General features: G+C 42.1%; 1 protein-coding gene across 4 annotated transcripts in view; it reads left to right on the top strand.

The window, feature by feature from the left end:
* Window positions 1-15,265, top strand: part of LOC121905469 (SWI/SNF complex subunit SMARCC1-like) — a 28,435-nt gene extending 13,170 nt beyond the window's left edge. For all 4 annotated transcript variants that reach the window (XM_042423709.1, XM_042423708.1, XM_042423707.1 and 1 more), the window contains 10 exons: window positions 64-123; window positions 888-1,146; window positions 1,323-1,484; window positions 3,600-3,655; window positions 5,442-5,595; window positions 6,260-6,438; window positions 6,878-7,012; window positions 9,124-9,475; window positions 9,647-9,772; window positions 11,010-15,265. In XM_042423709.1, the coding sequence (XP_042279643.1) occupies window positions 64-123; window positions 888-1,146; window positions 1,323-1,484; window positions 3,600-3,655; window positions 5,442-5,595; window positions 6,260-6,438; window positions 6,878-7,012; window positions 9,124-9,475; window positions 9,647-9,772; window positions 11,010-11,101 (1,575 nt within the window). In that variant the 3' untranslated portion in view covers window positions 11,102-15,265. The remainder of the gene's footprint in view (window positions 1-63; window positions 124-887; window positions 1,147-1,322; window positions 1,485-3,599; window positions 3,656-5,441; window positions 5,596-6,259; window positions 6,439-6,877; window positions 7,013-9,123; window positions 9,476-9,646; window positions 9,773-11,009) is intronic.
* Window positions 15,266-15,270: the final 5 nt, after the last annotated feature.

Below are 15,270 nucleotides of genomic sequence, written 5' to 3'. Positions count from 1 at the left end.
ATTATATGATCCCTATCTTAATGTGATTCTTAATGTGAATATATTGGTTTTGGTTGCCTGTAGGGTAAAGGGGTGAACTCCACCAGGGAATGGACCGAGCAGGAGACTCTACTGCTGCTGGAGGTGAGTCCCACAAGGACATAGGAGAGGACAAATCTGCAAAAAAAAAAATACTGTAAATTATATTTTAGCTGCTCGGTCTCTTCCTCTATCCAGATGTCATAAACACTGATGGACACATAATAAGGTTTTCGCACTTGTTGCATGTCCTCTATCTGTCTCTCTCTTCCCACTTGTTCCTCATTCTTCCAACTTTTCCTGTAAGCCCTGCACCTTTTTTTTTGATTTATCTGACTGAAATTTTCCTTCCTTGCTCACAGTGACCTTCTCTCTCTCCTCTTTCTATTTGCTTGTGAGTTAAACTCCTTTCCACTATGCAAAACCCTCTTTACCTCCACCTGTCATCTACCTTACACACCTTAAATCTGTAGCTCTGTCCTCCCTCGCTTCAGTTGCTTTCATATCTTCCTGCGTTTCTATATCAATATTGCTCACACTGACAAAGTGTTATGACCACTAAGACTCATATTATGAAGACAGTGTCTGGTTCCAGCTTCTTAAATGTGCAGATTTGGTGTTTTTCTTCTATCATATGACAGTGAATTGAAAAGCTGAAGGTTTTGGATTGTTAGTAGACAAAACAAGTAAATTAAACACATCACAGTGGCCTCTAATAAACAGTGAATGCAATTTTTTCACTATTTTTTTTTTCAAAGTCATAGACTATAAGATTCATCGCAAAATTAAGATTATTCTTCAGATTAATAGATATGGAAATAGTTGCTAGTTGCAGTCCTAATGTTATAACTCCCCTCACCTGCTAACAGGCCCTCGAGATGTTCAAAGACGACTGGAACAAAGTGTCGGAGCACGTCGGTTCACGCACCCAAGACGAGTGTATCCTGCACTTCCTGCGGCTGCCCATCGAGGATCCGTACCTGGAGAGCACCGAGGCCTCCCTGGGCCCTCTCGCCTACCAGCCCATACCCTTCAGCCAGTCTGGAAACCCCGTCATGAGTACTGTTGCCTTCCTTGCCTCTGTGGTTGATCCCAGAGTGGCCTCTGCTGCCGCCAGGGCAGCTCTAGGTAAGATTAAACTGTTTTGACTGTTAAATTGACTGATAATGACATCCAAAACGGTTCAGCAGTCGTTTTTTTGCAAATAATGCAAGGCAGTAGCATTTTTCACTCTGGACACACCTTGAGAGTATCATATTAATGTCGGTCATGAACTGAAAATGGAAAATGTCCTCCGTCCGCAGAGGAGTTCTCCCGTGTGCGTGAGGAGGTGCCCGCTGAACTGGTGGAGGCCCACGTGAAAAAGGTGCAGGAGGCGGCCAGGAGCACGGGCAAGGTGGACCCCGCCTTCGGCCTGGAGAGCAGCGGCATCGCTGGCACCGCCCCAGATGAGCCAGAAAAGACGGGTGAGTTACACCTAACGAGGGCTACAAACGGCAGCCGAGGTGTCAGAAACCCACGAATGAAAGTATAAAACTGTGTAAAACTCAGTTACAAAGTGCTTCACATTAAACAGCATCAATAAACAATAATAAAATTGTTACAAAACAGAAATAATAAAAAAACAAAACAACATCAGTTTAAAAAAGCGAGGGAATATATGTATAGCAGTTATAACCAGTAAAATTTGATCCACACAGGGTTCGGTAGTTTTGTGTGTTGTAATGTCTGCAGCCACTAGAGGGCAGCAGATAATCAGTTTCACTAGCAAGCCATCTAGCAGGAAGAGACATCTGTGGTGCAGAATACTGCTGTGTGTGTGTGTGTGTGTGTGTGTGTGTGTGTGTGTGTGTGTGTGAGAGGACATGTTAAGGCCAGAGGAAGAGTGGACAGTGTCATCACTCTGTCCTGTACTCTCATCCTTTATTTTTCCTCCAACTTTTAACACAAAAGATTGTTTTCACCTGAATATCAGACAGAGATAATCAGGTCTTGACATTTGAAGTCGGTGCACCTCTCAGTTTTTATCAGCAGAGGGATGAACAATGCATGAGTGTGTGTGTGTGTGTGTGTGTGTGTGTGTGTGTGTGTGTGTGTGTGTGTGTGTGTGTGTGTGTGTGTGTGTGTGTGTGTGTGTGTGTGTGTGTGTGTGTGTGTGTGTGCATACATCCGTAGTAACCAGTGGATTAAAACAACGGTGGCAGATGGGGCAGGGGGAGTGGGAGGAGGGGGAGCAGAAAACTGGGTCATCACACTCTACCATGTGCTTATCTCTTTCTCTCCTTCTCTATTTGCCTCTGTGCTTTCTTAAAAAAAATTCTCTCTCTCTCTTTCACTTTTGCTCACTTCTTCCTCTCCTCTACACACACACTCCCACACACGACGCCACAATAATCTGTTACACCTGAATAAACGCCCTCTAAGAGCCACAGTTGCAATCAGTAAACTTTAAATGCATTCGGTGCCTCGACCGGCCCGAAGCGCTCGACCGACACACGCGTCACACGATCAATATTCAGACCTTTAACACACGCTCAAGTGCACCCGACACACGGTTTAACACTCATTGTACACATGTGTTCACCCGGTCACGTGCGTGTTCACACTTATACTCACACTCCACACTCTTCCTGTTAGGCCTGTTCGCTAAAAATGTCCTTGGCCTTAATTTCCTCTCCTGATGTCTTTCTCTCAAACACTTGTTTATGATGGTGTTTACCCTCAGAGAGTCTTAAAATGCATTTAACATAAAACCTTTGGATTTGACACTGTTGCCTCATTCTGTTGCCAATATGTGGAAAATTAATCTCTAATCTGTGTGTGTGATTATGCATCCGTGAACAGAATCTCACCCTGATTTTTACTTGTTTTTAAAGGTGCAGTATGTAAGAATTGACCACCTGATCCAAACAAATAGGGGACAGCATCACCCCACCACCATTATCACTCACTGACTATAGCTTAATGTTTACAGTGAGTCTGTGCGGAGGCTTCTAGATATCAAAATGCTACAGAGACATCAGAGCCAGCGGTAAATTACAAAATAGTTGCACAGATCAGAAAGCGGTTTCACCACAGAGATGAGTTACAACGTAACTCTGAGTAACAACTGAATAGTTACACACTCGCCCCGAGGGCAGGTGTAAATCATAAAATGTCATAACAGCGCTTTTTCTACCACACAGCATCATTTTTTTTTAAATTAATTGCTGCCATTTTGCAACATGATAATCCAGCACCTAATTTATTCATGATGTTTCAATATCGATCTAACTTACTACAATGTGCTACGATGCCAAATGCCATCATGCCAGTTTACACATAGCTGGTGCAACCCGGTGCAGGTTCACTGGATCATGCAGCTGAGACGGCCAGCTGATGTCTCACCCGGCCAGCGTCTGCATCAGCAGACGTCGTCGGTGTTATTTGGATCTGGCCAAATCTTACATATTGTATCTTTTTTTTTAGACAATTCATTTGGGAAGGGATTGAAATGAAAATTTCGGCTACAACATAATAATCAGGATCAGTTTTAGTCTGTGACGTGATGTGACATTTCTCTGCCCTTCTGTCACTTACAGAAACCACAGAAGCAGAAAAGACTGACACGGACACAGACTCCCAGCAGGGTGATAAGGTAAGAATACTTCATAAAAGAAATAGCTCAAAGTTCAGGCTAAGTCACTTTATATGTGTATATATGAAGCACAATTAAGAACAGCACAGGTTGACCAAAATGTTAAACACTTTTCATTAGTTTTGTTGTTATCAGTGTGACGTCTCCAGCAGTGGAGAGCAGCTTCTCTGCTACAACGCTGATACCAGGGAAAACTATGGTTATCCAAAAGAAACCTGTACAGGAACAGGAGCTTCTGAAATGAAACGGACTGAGTTGTTTTCTTTGCTCAACCAGAGTTGGTTGAAGTTTTGTATTAAGTGCTGCAGAGTGTGTTGGTCAGCTGGTCTCGATTGTTAGTGCTGGACTTCTGTGCTTCTCTCTGCTAATGGTAGTCTCTGACAGTTCACAAAATACTGAACATCTGTCTCGATAAGCTAATTATTAAGTTATTAAATCCAAAATGCACCTGAACACTTGTCTTTTTTTTTTGAAGATGAAGCACAAGATAACTGTAGCGGTTGCTGCACTGCCCGTGCAGATGAGTTGCACCCCAAATATCAGTGCACATCTTGCAGAGTAGCACTGCAGTCGTTGATGTAATCTATAGTGTTCACTTTTCATGAGAGACTTTTTATTTTTTCCCCCCCGACTTTAACCTTTCAGGCAACGCCCCCTCTCAGGCAACATAAGTATCCCATAAAACTGCTCCCAGCCTGGAGAGAAGTGCTGTCTGAGGAACAAACACGGGGAACAAAAGTCTCTTCTCTCGCTGTATAACTCCATAACCTGCAAGCTTTACAGACACTATAACCCCACAACCCCAGCATGTACACCAGGGTTCAAAATTAACTTTTTTGTCCAGCAGCCAAATGACTAGTGAATGTTTAAATTTTACCAGCTTCTCAATAGATCACTATTGTTTTTTTCTGGCTAGTGAATGAGGTAAATCTACCAGCCACTTGCATATATCATCAGTATTTGGTTGGTGCTAATTTTGTGCCTTGATATACACACTGTGTGAATCAAAAAAGTTAAGCATATCCAAATGCAAAAGAATAGAAATGGCCTTAAAGCTTTCAGTATTTTACTATAAATAGCTACGTGCAATGACGGCAAGGCACGATCTCTTTAATTTTTAAATCAAATCAGGTCATCTGTTTGCATATCTCCAGGCATCATCCTACATGTCATGCATTTATGAATGAAAATGCATGTCAGGGTCTGTTCTTAGTATGAATCTGACCTCTCCGTGGATCCACAGAAGCACTCATTTGATTATATTTTAATATCAGTCGTTTTAAAAGTGACTAAATTGCCTGGCGCATGTCTGTTTTTTGTCAGCCGTCCCATTGCTGTTCTTCTGTATTCGTCCTCCCTCTGACACTTTTTCTCTCTCCCACCTTGTATTTGATTCCTCTACATTTAGACCATATAGTTTGGAAAAGGCCCAGCGGGTGAATGTAACGGCAGTTAACGTTGTCCACGCTCTGCTGGGCAGCTTTGTGCCTGATGGCTTCTTCATTAGCATCCATTATCCAGTGTCAGACACTCTGTCCAAATCACAGCGATTGTCCTCGGAAAGTGAATAGGGGTCATGATTCGACCCAGTATTCTGTTTCCCTTTAATACCCTGTGCATCACAGCGTTTACCAGCTGTTACTGGCCACATAGATTTAAATTAGAATGACCCCTCAAAATGATCGTATCCACATTTATTTTAGTTGATGATCTCCTTTGATACTGTATGTCAGTCATTTGTGTGCTTGTACTTACTTTATCATCTGTCCGTGTCCTCGTCGTTCAGGCGGAGTTGAAGGACGAGGCTGAGAAGCCCAGCGAGTCTGCGGAGAAGAGCGACAAGACAGAAACCACGGAGAAGGTGAAGAAGGAGGGAGCGGAGACGTCGGAGCGCGAGGAGGAGAGCGAAGAGGGAGGCGAGGCGAAGACCGCTCCAGCAGGTAACACTGAGATTCATGACAAAAATACTAAAATATGTCCCAACACACTTCTAGTTCATGAGCTCGCAACTAGAACCTGTTTTAATCCAGTAAGGATCTTTCTCAGGTCTACATATCAAAAGATTTGTTCCTCTTTATGTAAAATCAGAGATGTGTAGGATTTTATTTATTTATTTATTTGTTAGTAGTAGTAAAGTAGACCTGCAGCGATTTGTCAATTAATCGATAAGTCAATCAACAGAGAATTTATCTGCAACTATTTTGATAATCATTTTGATAATAAGCAAAAATGTGAAACTTTTGCTGGGTCCAGCTCGTCAAATATGAAGATTTGTTGCTTTTTTTCTGTTTTATCTAATTGTAAACTGAATTTCTTTGAGTTTTGGACTGTTGGTTGGACAAAACAAGACATTTGAAAACTTTATCCTGGGCTGCAGGAAATTATAATACACATTTTTCATTATTGGGCCTTTAAAATACAGACGGAACAGCACAAAACACAAACAATTGCAAACCATGATGGTTATCCTGTAATGCCACTTGTGGCCACAGGAGTCGCTGTTCAGCAAAAGTTAAAGCTTTGCTTTAAAACTTTTAGTGTTCAGAAGGACATTTTTATGTGATTGACACCGTCTGCTCTGCTTTCTGTCTTCGTCCCCGTCAGACAAGGACAAGGAGGAGGCTATGGAGACGTCGTCCTCGGAGCAGGAGAAAGATAAAGAGGAGAAGGCAGCTACGGAGGAGGGAGAGGACAAGAGGAAGAAGCTGGAGCACGACATCGGAGAGGGAAACATCGCAACCGCGGCCGCCGCTGCCCTGGCGTCTGCTGCCACAAAGGCCAAGGTGAGACTGTGGCGGTGCTGACTGAGTCATAGAAAACACACAAGTTTCATGTTTCCATTGTTCACCTGTTATTTGGCTACAATTTTACTCAAATATGTGTAATAAAGCCACAGTACTCAAGGATGTAGCGCCCTGTCAGGATTGGTTTAGACATAAAGCAACAACTTGTGCTTTTTCTTGACTAGAAACCTCTGAATCTGCTAATATTCATATGTTTGCCGCACACGTGGAATACTGAATATTTTCTGTGGTTTGTTCCTGTAAAACATAGGAAATGTATAAAGAAAGGGTTACACCACCAAGGTGAAATTCTTGTCACAGTTTAACTTCCAGAAGGAGCCAAACATCAAGTCAAGATATCATGATGATGTAACCGTCATGTCGTTGTTTGACATTGATCAGATATTTACGGTTTGTCTCGTCTTCTCCTTCCTCTCAGCACTTGGCAGCGGTGGAGGAGAGGAAGATCAAGTCCCTGGTTGCTCTGCTGGTGGAGACCCAGATGAAGAAGCTAGAGATCAAGCTGAGGCACTTCGAGGAGCTCGAGACCATCATGGATCGAGAGAAAGAAGCCGTAAGTTGTGCTGTGGGAAGGATGACGGCACAGTATTGATTATTGAGTTCCAGCTGGTGTATTTCACTTTCACTCCCTGTACGCTCAGTAAGAGCTCTCAGCTAGCTAGCTAGTCACTGATAACAGAAGCTCATCATGCAGTTTTAAGTCACAGCCACTCCCTTAAGTGTAAATGTAAATATTAAACATTCGACGAGAGCTGTAACAATTAGTCAATTAATCAAATAGTTGATCAACTCAAAAATGAATCGGCAACTCTTCTGAGTCATTTTCAACCTGCTTTTCTTTTTTTGTCATACGTGACAGTAAATTAAAAATTTTTAAGGTAACGATTAATCGATGATGAAAATAATCGTTAGTCAGCCCTATGTTGGACAACATGAAACACATTTACAATCTTCCCACATTCACATGTAACAGTCTGATGGTTCAGTATCATAACTGTCAGAAAGTGAAGGAAACACTGTGCAGCATATTTAGACCAAAATTGGAGTCTAAGTGTTTAATCTGAATCCTTTCAAACCGCTTATTGAATCTAATTATATTTAGCGTTTCAACAATTAGGAGAAAAAAGTATGCATTCAAAAAAAAAAAAAAACTTAAAACAGGTGTTCTGCTGAACAGGAGACATGTTTATTTTTGATCAGTCAGAAGAATTTCTGATTGATCTGAAATGTAATCACAACCCAGCTGAGGTAAAAAGGTACTTTGTTCAGTCTTCTTGGATTTAGATTGGTACCAAATCGCTCATAATAGTTAATATCTTCAGTGTTTATACAACTAAAACAGTTGTATAAAGCCTGTTTGTTTGTGGTTCCAGAGGGAAAACAAATAAACATCGGTTGAGGATTGAAAATGACAAAAATCTAAAATGATGGATAAATAATTTCAGAATGCCAGTGTATGTAAAAATGATGATGGTGATTCTGGATGATAAAGACGTTGGAACAAAGAAGTGTACATGGAAAGCACTGAATTAAAATACAGATTTTTGGAATTATTATCCAAAAATGACCAATATTACTCAGTTGTGTGGTTGCTGAATTGACATTAGTAGCCAGTAAATATTTGAAGTTCATCTGCCAGCGTTGGCCGCTGTACAAGTTGGCTTCCCACCTGGTCCAAGTCCTCCACCAAGACTGAAGAGGACACGCCGAATTACCTCTTTGTGAGGGGAGATGAATTGCAAATAAAACATTTTGAGAGTAAAGCGGTTGTATAGTCAGGCAAGTGAGACTGTTACCTGCTTCTACAGGGTAAATGAATAGCCCTCTGTGTGTGTGTGTGTGTGTGTGTGTGTGTGTGTGTGTGTGTGTGTGTGTGTGTGTGTGTGTGTGTGTGTGTGTGTGTGTGTGTGTGTGTGTGTGTGTGTGTGTGTGTGTCCTGCCGCTGGTCTATCCCCGGAGACGACCAGCGAGAGTGTAAAACTGTGTTCTCCTGTTGGAAGCATCCGGACCGTAGCCCAGTTTTCACAGCTGTAAATAGTGCATGAAAAGGACTGTGGTTTATATAAGCTTTCTCAAGACTGAAGAGAAACCAAACCTCTGCTGCTGCTGCCATCGGCTATAAAACACTTAGCTTCTAAAAAAAAAAAAAACAACAAAAAAAACAAAAACAAAGATCCACACAGTTCAGCTTAGAGACACAAACACTGAATCAGTCGGTGCACCGTCTCCCGTGCAGACGTGCAGGCAACCACAAACCGTAGCTGCAGGGACAACAGAGCTTTCATATGATGTAGTGTTTATTATTGTTTTTAGTGCTTGATTGCATTAAATGTTCTCTCTGACAAAACCTCAAACCGCACATCCCCCTCTGATGAGATTTAGTCAAACATTTGTTCAGAAGATTTTTGTTTTAAAGAACCAGAGTGTTTTTATTAATATTGAAGATAATAGTTCAGCAAAGAAACCCTCTAAACCTTCTTCCACATTCTCTTGTGCTAATATTTAAGGATGAAATGGGGACAGTTGTCAAATTTAAATCCAACTGCCCTCCACCGTGACCGTCACCCATCAGTCATTAGTGTGTCGCTGTCAGTTGTTCTCGCTGTTGGTCGTCTTCATTTAATCATCTTTCTTGGCGTTTCCTCCATCTCTCTCTCTCTGCAGTTGGAGCTTCAGAGGCAGCAGCTGCTCACCGAGCGTCAGGCGTTCCACATGGAGCAGCTCAAATACGCCGAGATGAAGGCGAGGCAGCAGATGGAGCAGCAAGCTGCCGCAGCCGCCGCCGCCGCCGCTCAGGCTCAAGGACAGGGACAGGCTTCAGGCCCTGGACCCCACTCCGGGCCACCTCCTTCAGGCATGCACCCTGGAGGGCCCCCGCCACACCACGGAGGACCTCCTCCTCACCATGGAGCACCACCACCCCACCACGGAGGGCCCCCGCCCGGTGCCGCCATGCACCCCGGCTACCCCCCGATGGGTCACCACCCCATGGCTCCTCACCATCCAGGACAGACAGGTGAGAGACACGAACGCAAAGCAGGTGTGCTGCTGGGTCATCTGTTGCCATGGTTACACATTGTTTTAAATTAAAACTCCACCAACCACAACCAATTCTTGATTACATTTAGTAAAACAAACAATACCTCCCAGTGTCTGAAGTTTTCCCTCCATACTTCCTGCACTACAGGACCAATGGGACCAGGCCAGCCCATGCCAGGCCGTATGATGCCCGGCCCGCCCTCCGCCGGCCCCCCTCCTGGCGGCATGCCTCCCATGATGCCTCCACGTCACCCCGGAGCTCCCAACGGCATGTGTGAGTACAAACCTCACTTCTGCAACATTCACTCATGATGTTTGAGCTGTGTGTGTGTGTGTGTTTACATGTATAAACTCGTATGTTTGTGTACATCAGATTTATTAAGGGGATTTATTTTTGGGTGCTGAGTACACCGTTCAATTCACCAGAGCCAGCGTACTTTAAACCAGTATTTACACCACAAACAACCGAAGAGAAAAATGTGTCTGGAAATCTAAATATGGCCGTGACCCAAGAGCAGACAGTTGGTGTTTAATATGAATATCTGCTGCAGCTAAACGCTTTATTAGCATCACATCACAGGCCAAACCAGAACCTTGTTGATCCTGCAGCTCATCAGCAACTGAAATCATGATGACATGTTTTTATAAGTAAAGCAAAGACTAACATTTAAAAAAAGTTAAATCAGTCTGTTAACTTACTTAAATATCACTATACAAATATCTAAAATAACTTAACACGATCAAAAAACAATAGGTCCGAATATATTTCATGTAAAATTCTGTCAACACATTTAACTGTAGCTTCAGTTTGATCATAGACACTTTAATAATGTAATGATTTTTCCAATTTTATGTTCTTGGATTACCATAAATAGACGTTTTCTGGCACTTTGATGATGAAAACAGTTTAGCAGACTGATGAGAGCTCGTCAGACAGGTGCTCTCTGTTTTCCCACAGGAATCAAAAGCCTCCTTCAGTCTTTGTAGTTTGTAGGTTTTAAATCCCAGAAAAGAAACAACATTGAATCTGGATTATTTGATTAGGAGCCAGTTTCTATACATGAAGTCTACTCCAGCTATTTTTAAACTTTTTAAAAATTTGTGAGCCATTAAATCAAAAATATGTACATTTGACTACCTTTGCCACAGTTGTACGTCTACGACCTGTAAGCAGTTAAACCAAAGTGTTTTTCCCTTTTTTTTATTTTTTTTTATTTTGCGTTTTCTTTCCTGACCTGTTAAACATCTCATAACCCCTGAGATTTACATAAGAACTCTTCCGGTGGATCCAGGAAAGATCAAACCTGTGGTGCATATGTGTTCTTTGTAAAAGAAAACGTTCGCTCTGGTCACTGGTTTCGACCTCACAGGGTCTTCATCAAACAGTGGAAACAGATTGCTTACACCTGGTACTCTAAACAGACAATACAGTAGAAATAAACAATATAACATCACATAATAAGATCAGCAAAAGATTCTTCTTCTAAACTGAGCATCTTTCCTCTCCTCAGACCCTGGCCCACCACCTGCACAGCCTGAAGCGATACCTGCAGCTCCTGTTGGTCCTCCAGCGCCCACGAGTGGACGTGTGGCTGACAACTAAGACCTACACACACACACACACTCACACACTCAGATACACACAAAAGCACACACACACACAAACAAACACAAACAAATCTAACTCTGTCTCTGAACCTCAGCCCCCCTTTTTTGATGGCCTTTGCAACTGGCTCGGTATTTTTTTCCCCCCACAACACCCAAAACAACCATAAATTTCATCTAAAGACACACAAACACACACTCAGGGTTCAGTGGCAAGGGTGACCCAATTTCTCACACACACACACACACACACACACACACACACACACACATCCAGACTTCCTCTCAGGGCACAGCGGCAAGGTTCGTCTAGTAATAAACACTGTTTTCTGCTCTGTTGGGCCAGATGGAGGCTGGAGAGAGAATGACTCTGTGTACAGAAAACAAAACAAGGAGACAGAACAGATGAAAAAGCTCCGTCTGTCTCACCTTTCTCTTCCCAATGCTGTTTTAAATGACACTGTAACCCCCCCCCCCCTCCCCTTCCCCTTCCCGTCTCTTAACACACAAAACCACACACACACACACACACATCTTCCTGTCTGGTGCCTCTTTCCTCTAAGCCAAACACTAGGGGGAGCTAGTGAGACCAGAGAGCCTTCAGACATGCAGGGGTGTGTTTGTGCGCTGATCAGCCTGAGCTGTAACACACAAGACGATGAATCAGACATTAATATGCTCACACACACACACACACACACACACACACACACACACACACACACACACACACACACACATAGAGAGAGCACCCAGCCTGCCCTCACTCTTGTCTTGTCGAGTATCTACCTCTCACTCCTCTTTAAATGATACACTGTAGTTCTGTGTGTGTGTGTGTGTGTGTGTGTGTGTGTGTGTGTGTGTGTTCAAGTCAGAGGGGTGTTTTGATGGCGGTTCACTCGTCTGCTTTGCCTCCTTTGACCGGTCTGTGCCTCTCATGTAACTGTCGCGTAAAAGTTTACATTTGAAATATTTTAAAAGAGGCGGGTAAAAGGACAAAAAGCAACGTTTGACAGGTTTTTTTTAAGACTCTTCTGTCTTGTCATGATTACAAAAAATCCACAGTGAAGAGCAACGCTACCTTACTCATCTAGTTGCCGTGTGTGGGTCAAGCAGTAGAGACGGACCTTGTGAAACAGCTTAAAACTAACTCATTGTACATAGAAGCAAATATTCGTCACTACAAGATGGAAGAGTTTGAAGACGACCTTTTAAAATGCTATAAAACCTGTAACATCATTCCCCAATATGACAAGAACTGTTTGTTTTTTTATGACTGAATCTAAAATATGAGGCTGGATTTTTATTTTCAACAAATCGCATGAAAAGACAAAACCCTCTGACTTTCTGACTACTCTGCTTTGACTGGCACTCTTAAAGGAGCTTTCGAAACACCTCACAAATGTATAATTTCATTTTTAAAAAAAAGGCTAAACAGTTGGCCTCTGTTGAGTTTAAGAAATGTTACTCAACAGGATTGATTAGTGAATTTGGACTATTTTCTGCTGTGAATTAATACACGTCAGCCAGTGCAGCAGTGTTGCTCATCGATGTGTTTATAATAACTTTGGACAACAACAGAGATCTACGACACAGAGGAGAATCAATACATTGATTCTAGTTGTTGACAATAAGAAAAAAAATATGAAATATAACCAGACTTTTAAACTTGAATGCACAAGATGTGAGAGATGTAAAATCTTAGTACATGACTGGCACAAACTGTTCAAGTTAAACTGTTGAGGAAGGACAGGAAGCTAAAACACCCGTCATTCCTCCTCCTGCTCCCACCACCCACACCACTGTAACACACACACACACACACACACACACACACAGAAACGTAAGCTAAGCTGAGGCTCACACTGGAGGCTGCATGCACACACCGACTTGGCCAGACCCTGCCACAAAGCACTGGACAACCACACACATACACACACACACATATACACACACACACACATACATATAATCTCCTGCTGACCTTCACACAGCCTTTTACAGAGAGGGAGACGCTGTGATGCGGCTCGACTGAAACATCAGAACATGAACGACGCTCTTCCTCAGCGCAGTGGGCTTCTAGATGTTTTTTAGGTGCTGATACTGTAGCCAATAAACCCGCCTCCCCCACCTCCCCCCCCCCCTCCTCTCTTCTGCTCGGTTTCCTAACGCCTAGTGCTGCCTACCTCGCTAACCCCTTCCTACTCCACTTCATAACCCGACCTCACACACACGCGCACACACACACACACACACCTTTGTGCATTGCTTTTTAGCCACTAGCCATGGTAACGGTTAGCAATATCCTCATTCCTGTGTGTTAACACACCTGAGGAACCACCTCAACGTCCTCAAGTGTTAACAAACAAGGAGAAGCAATCGTGATTTCAGAGTTTAGTCATCAGATCATTTTGTCCTGTGATGTTGCAGTAAATCTAAACAAGGGGAACAACCGCAAATATAGGGCTCCAATGAACATTTATTTTTTTCCATTATGGTTAAATCGATTAGATAATTAAGTGTCAAAATATGGAAAATCGCCCAGAAAATTTAGAAGAGTCCAAGGTGACATCTTCAGGTCGCTTATTTCATATAAACAGCTGTTTATTTAAAGAAAACATTAACAGCAAATACTGAGATTTAAAGCTGGAACCTGCAAATATTTTTTTTGATTGCTTATCAATTATCCAGATTTCCTGTTGATTCATCATTATTGATCTCAGAAGAAAAAGCAGTTAGCAAAGCGATCTCGCCACAAAGTCTCTATTAGCAGCAGCTCCAGAGCTTTTGATCATATCATAAAGGGCTGCAACTAACAATTATTTTCATTATCAAATAATCTGCTGATTATTTTTTTTATTTTATTCATTGTTTTGTCAATAAAATGTCAGTAAACAGGACAAACACACCTGCTATAATTTCCCAAAGTCAGTTGACATCTTTGAATGTCTTATTTTGTCCGAACAGTCCAAAACCCAAAAGATATTCAGTTCACTATCATGTTTGACGAAGAAAACCATTAAATCTCTATATTTGAGATTGAGCTGAAACCCTTCTTAAAAACTTACTAAAGTTGCTGGTTAAATTTTCTGTTGATCAACTAATTGTTAGCTGTTGTATCACATGATCTTCCTCAGCAGATGAAGTTCACCCAGTTGTCATGGAAATTGTAGAAATTGGGCGCTCTGAAATCTTCTCATCCAGTTTTGTCAGCTGCTTCTTCCAAGATCAAGAATGAAGTCGCAATCTCGACTTTAAAAGTTAAAAATCCTCTGAGGAAAAGAAACACCAGAACACCTACTAAAGTACTTTGTGACGAGATTGTTTTGCCAACTAATTGTTTTTAGCCTTTAAACAAATCTAAAATAAAGTCTATATTATATTTATAGTTAATTTCCCTTCAGCGTGACTTGCATTCGCTTGATACATTTAGTTTAACATGAATGTTGGCTTCAAATATAGAATTATTCTAACAAATAAAAGGGTTAGTAACCTTAATATACTAAAATATTTCGCGCTCGTCATCCTTCATCTCTCCACAGTCGACACACAGGTTAATAATAAGCTCAAATAAGGTCTTTTTTAATGTGAAGTCTTAACCCCAAACGACTCCCCCCTCCCCCCCCCCTTCGCTAGCACTGTTAGTATCTCTGCTACCTCTTCCTCGTTCATCTGCTAGCTACCTCTTCTAGAAATCTTCCTCTTGCTATCTGCTACCTCTCTGCGCACCCCTTCGCTACCTCTCGTCGCCATTTCCTTTCGTTTCCTCTTTTTTTTTAATCGTTTCTTTTCTTTCCCGCCCACACGACTGCTGCATCACTGACTGTTGCCCTCTTCTCCCAGCCTGTTGGAAGAAGACAAAAACACACATCTCGACTCACGCTCTCGTTCACCGCTCCCTCCTTTTCGATCCATTCGACATCTTACCAGGCTTGTTATGTAATGTCACTTAAATATGACGGGAATCCCCTTACATATATTATCTTTAATCGATACTTTTTTGTGTTAATGGTAATGTATTTTTAAGGAGAAGTTTTGTGTAGATGGAAGTTATCTCTGTTCTTTGGAAGTTTGTAGCATTTTGTTTTTCCTTTTTTTATTTTGTATGGGGTCTGTTGGTACTTGGACCTAGACACTGTCGAATAAACTGTGTTTTGTATGAGTTTG

The sequence above is a fragment of the Thunnus maccoyii genome, chromosome 10 (assembly GCF_910596095.1).
Source record: "Thunnus maccoyii chromosome 10, fThuMac1.1, whole genome shotgun sequence".
NCBI classification, from domain to species: domain Eukaryota; kingdom Metazoa; phylum Chordata; class Actinopteri; order Scombriformes; family Scombridae; genus Thunnus; species Thunnus maccoyii.
Note: the sequence above shows the minus strand (reverse complement) of the source record. Positions and strands in the feature narration are given on the sequence as shown.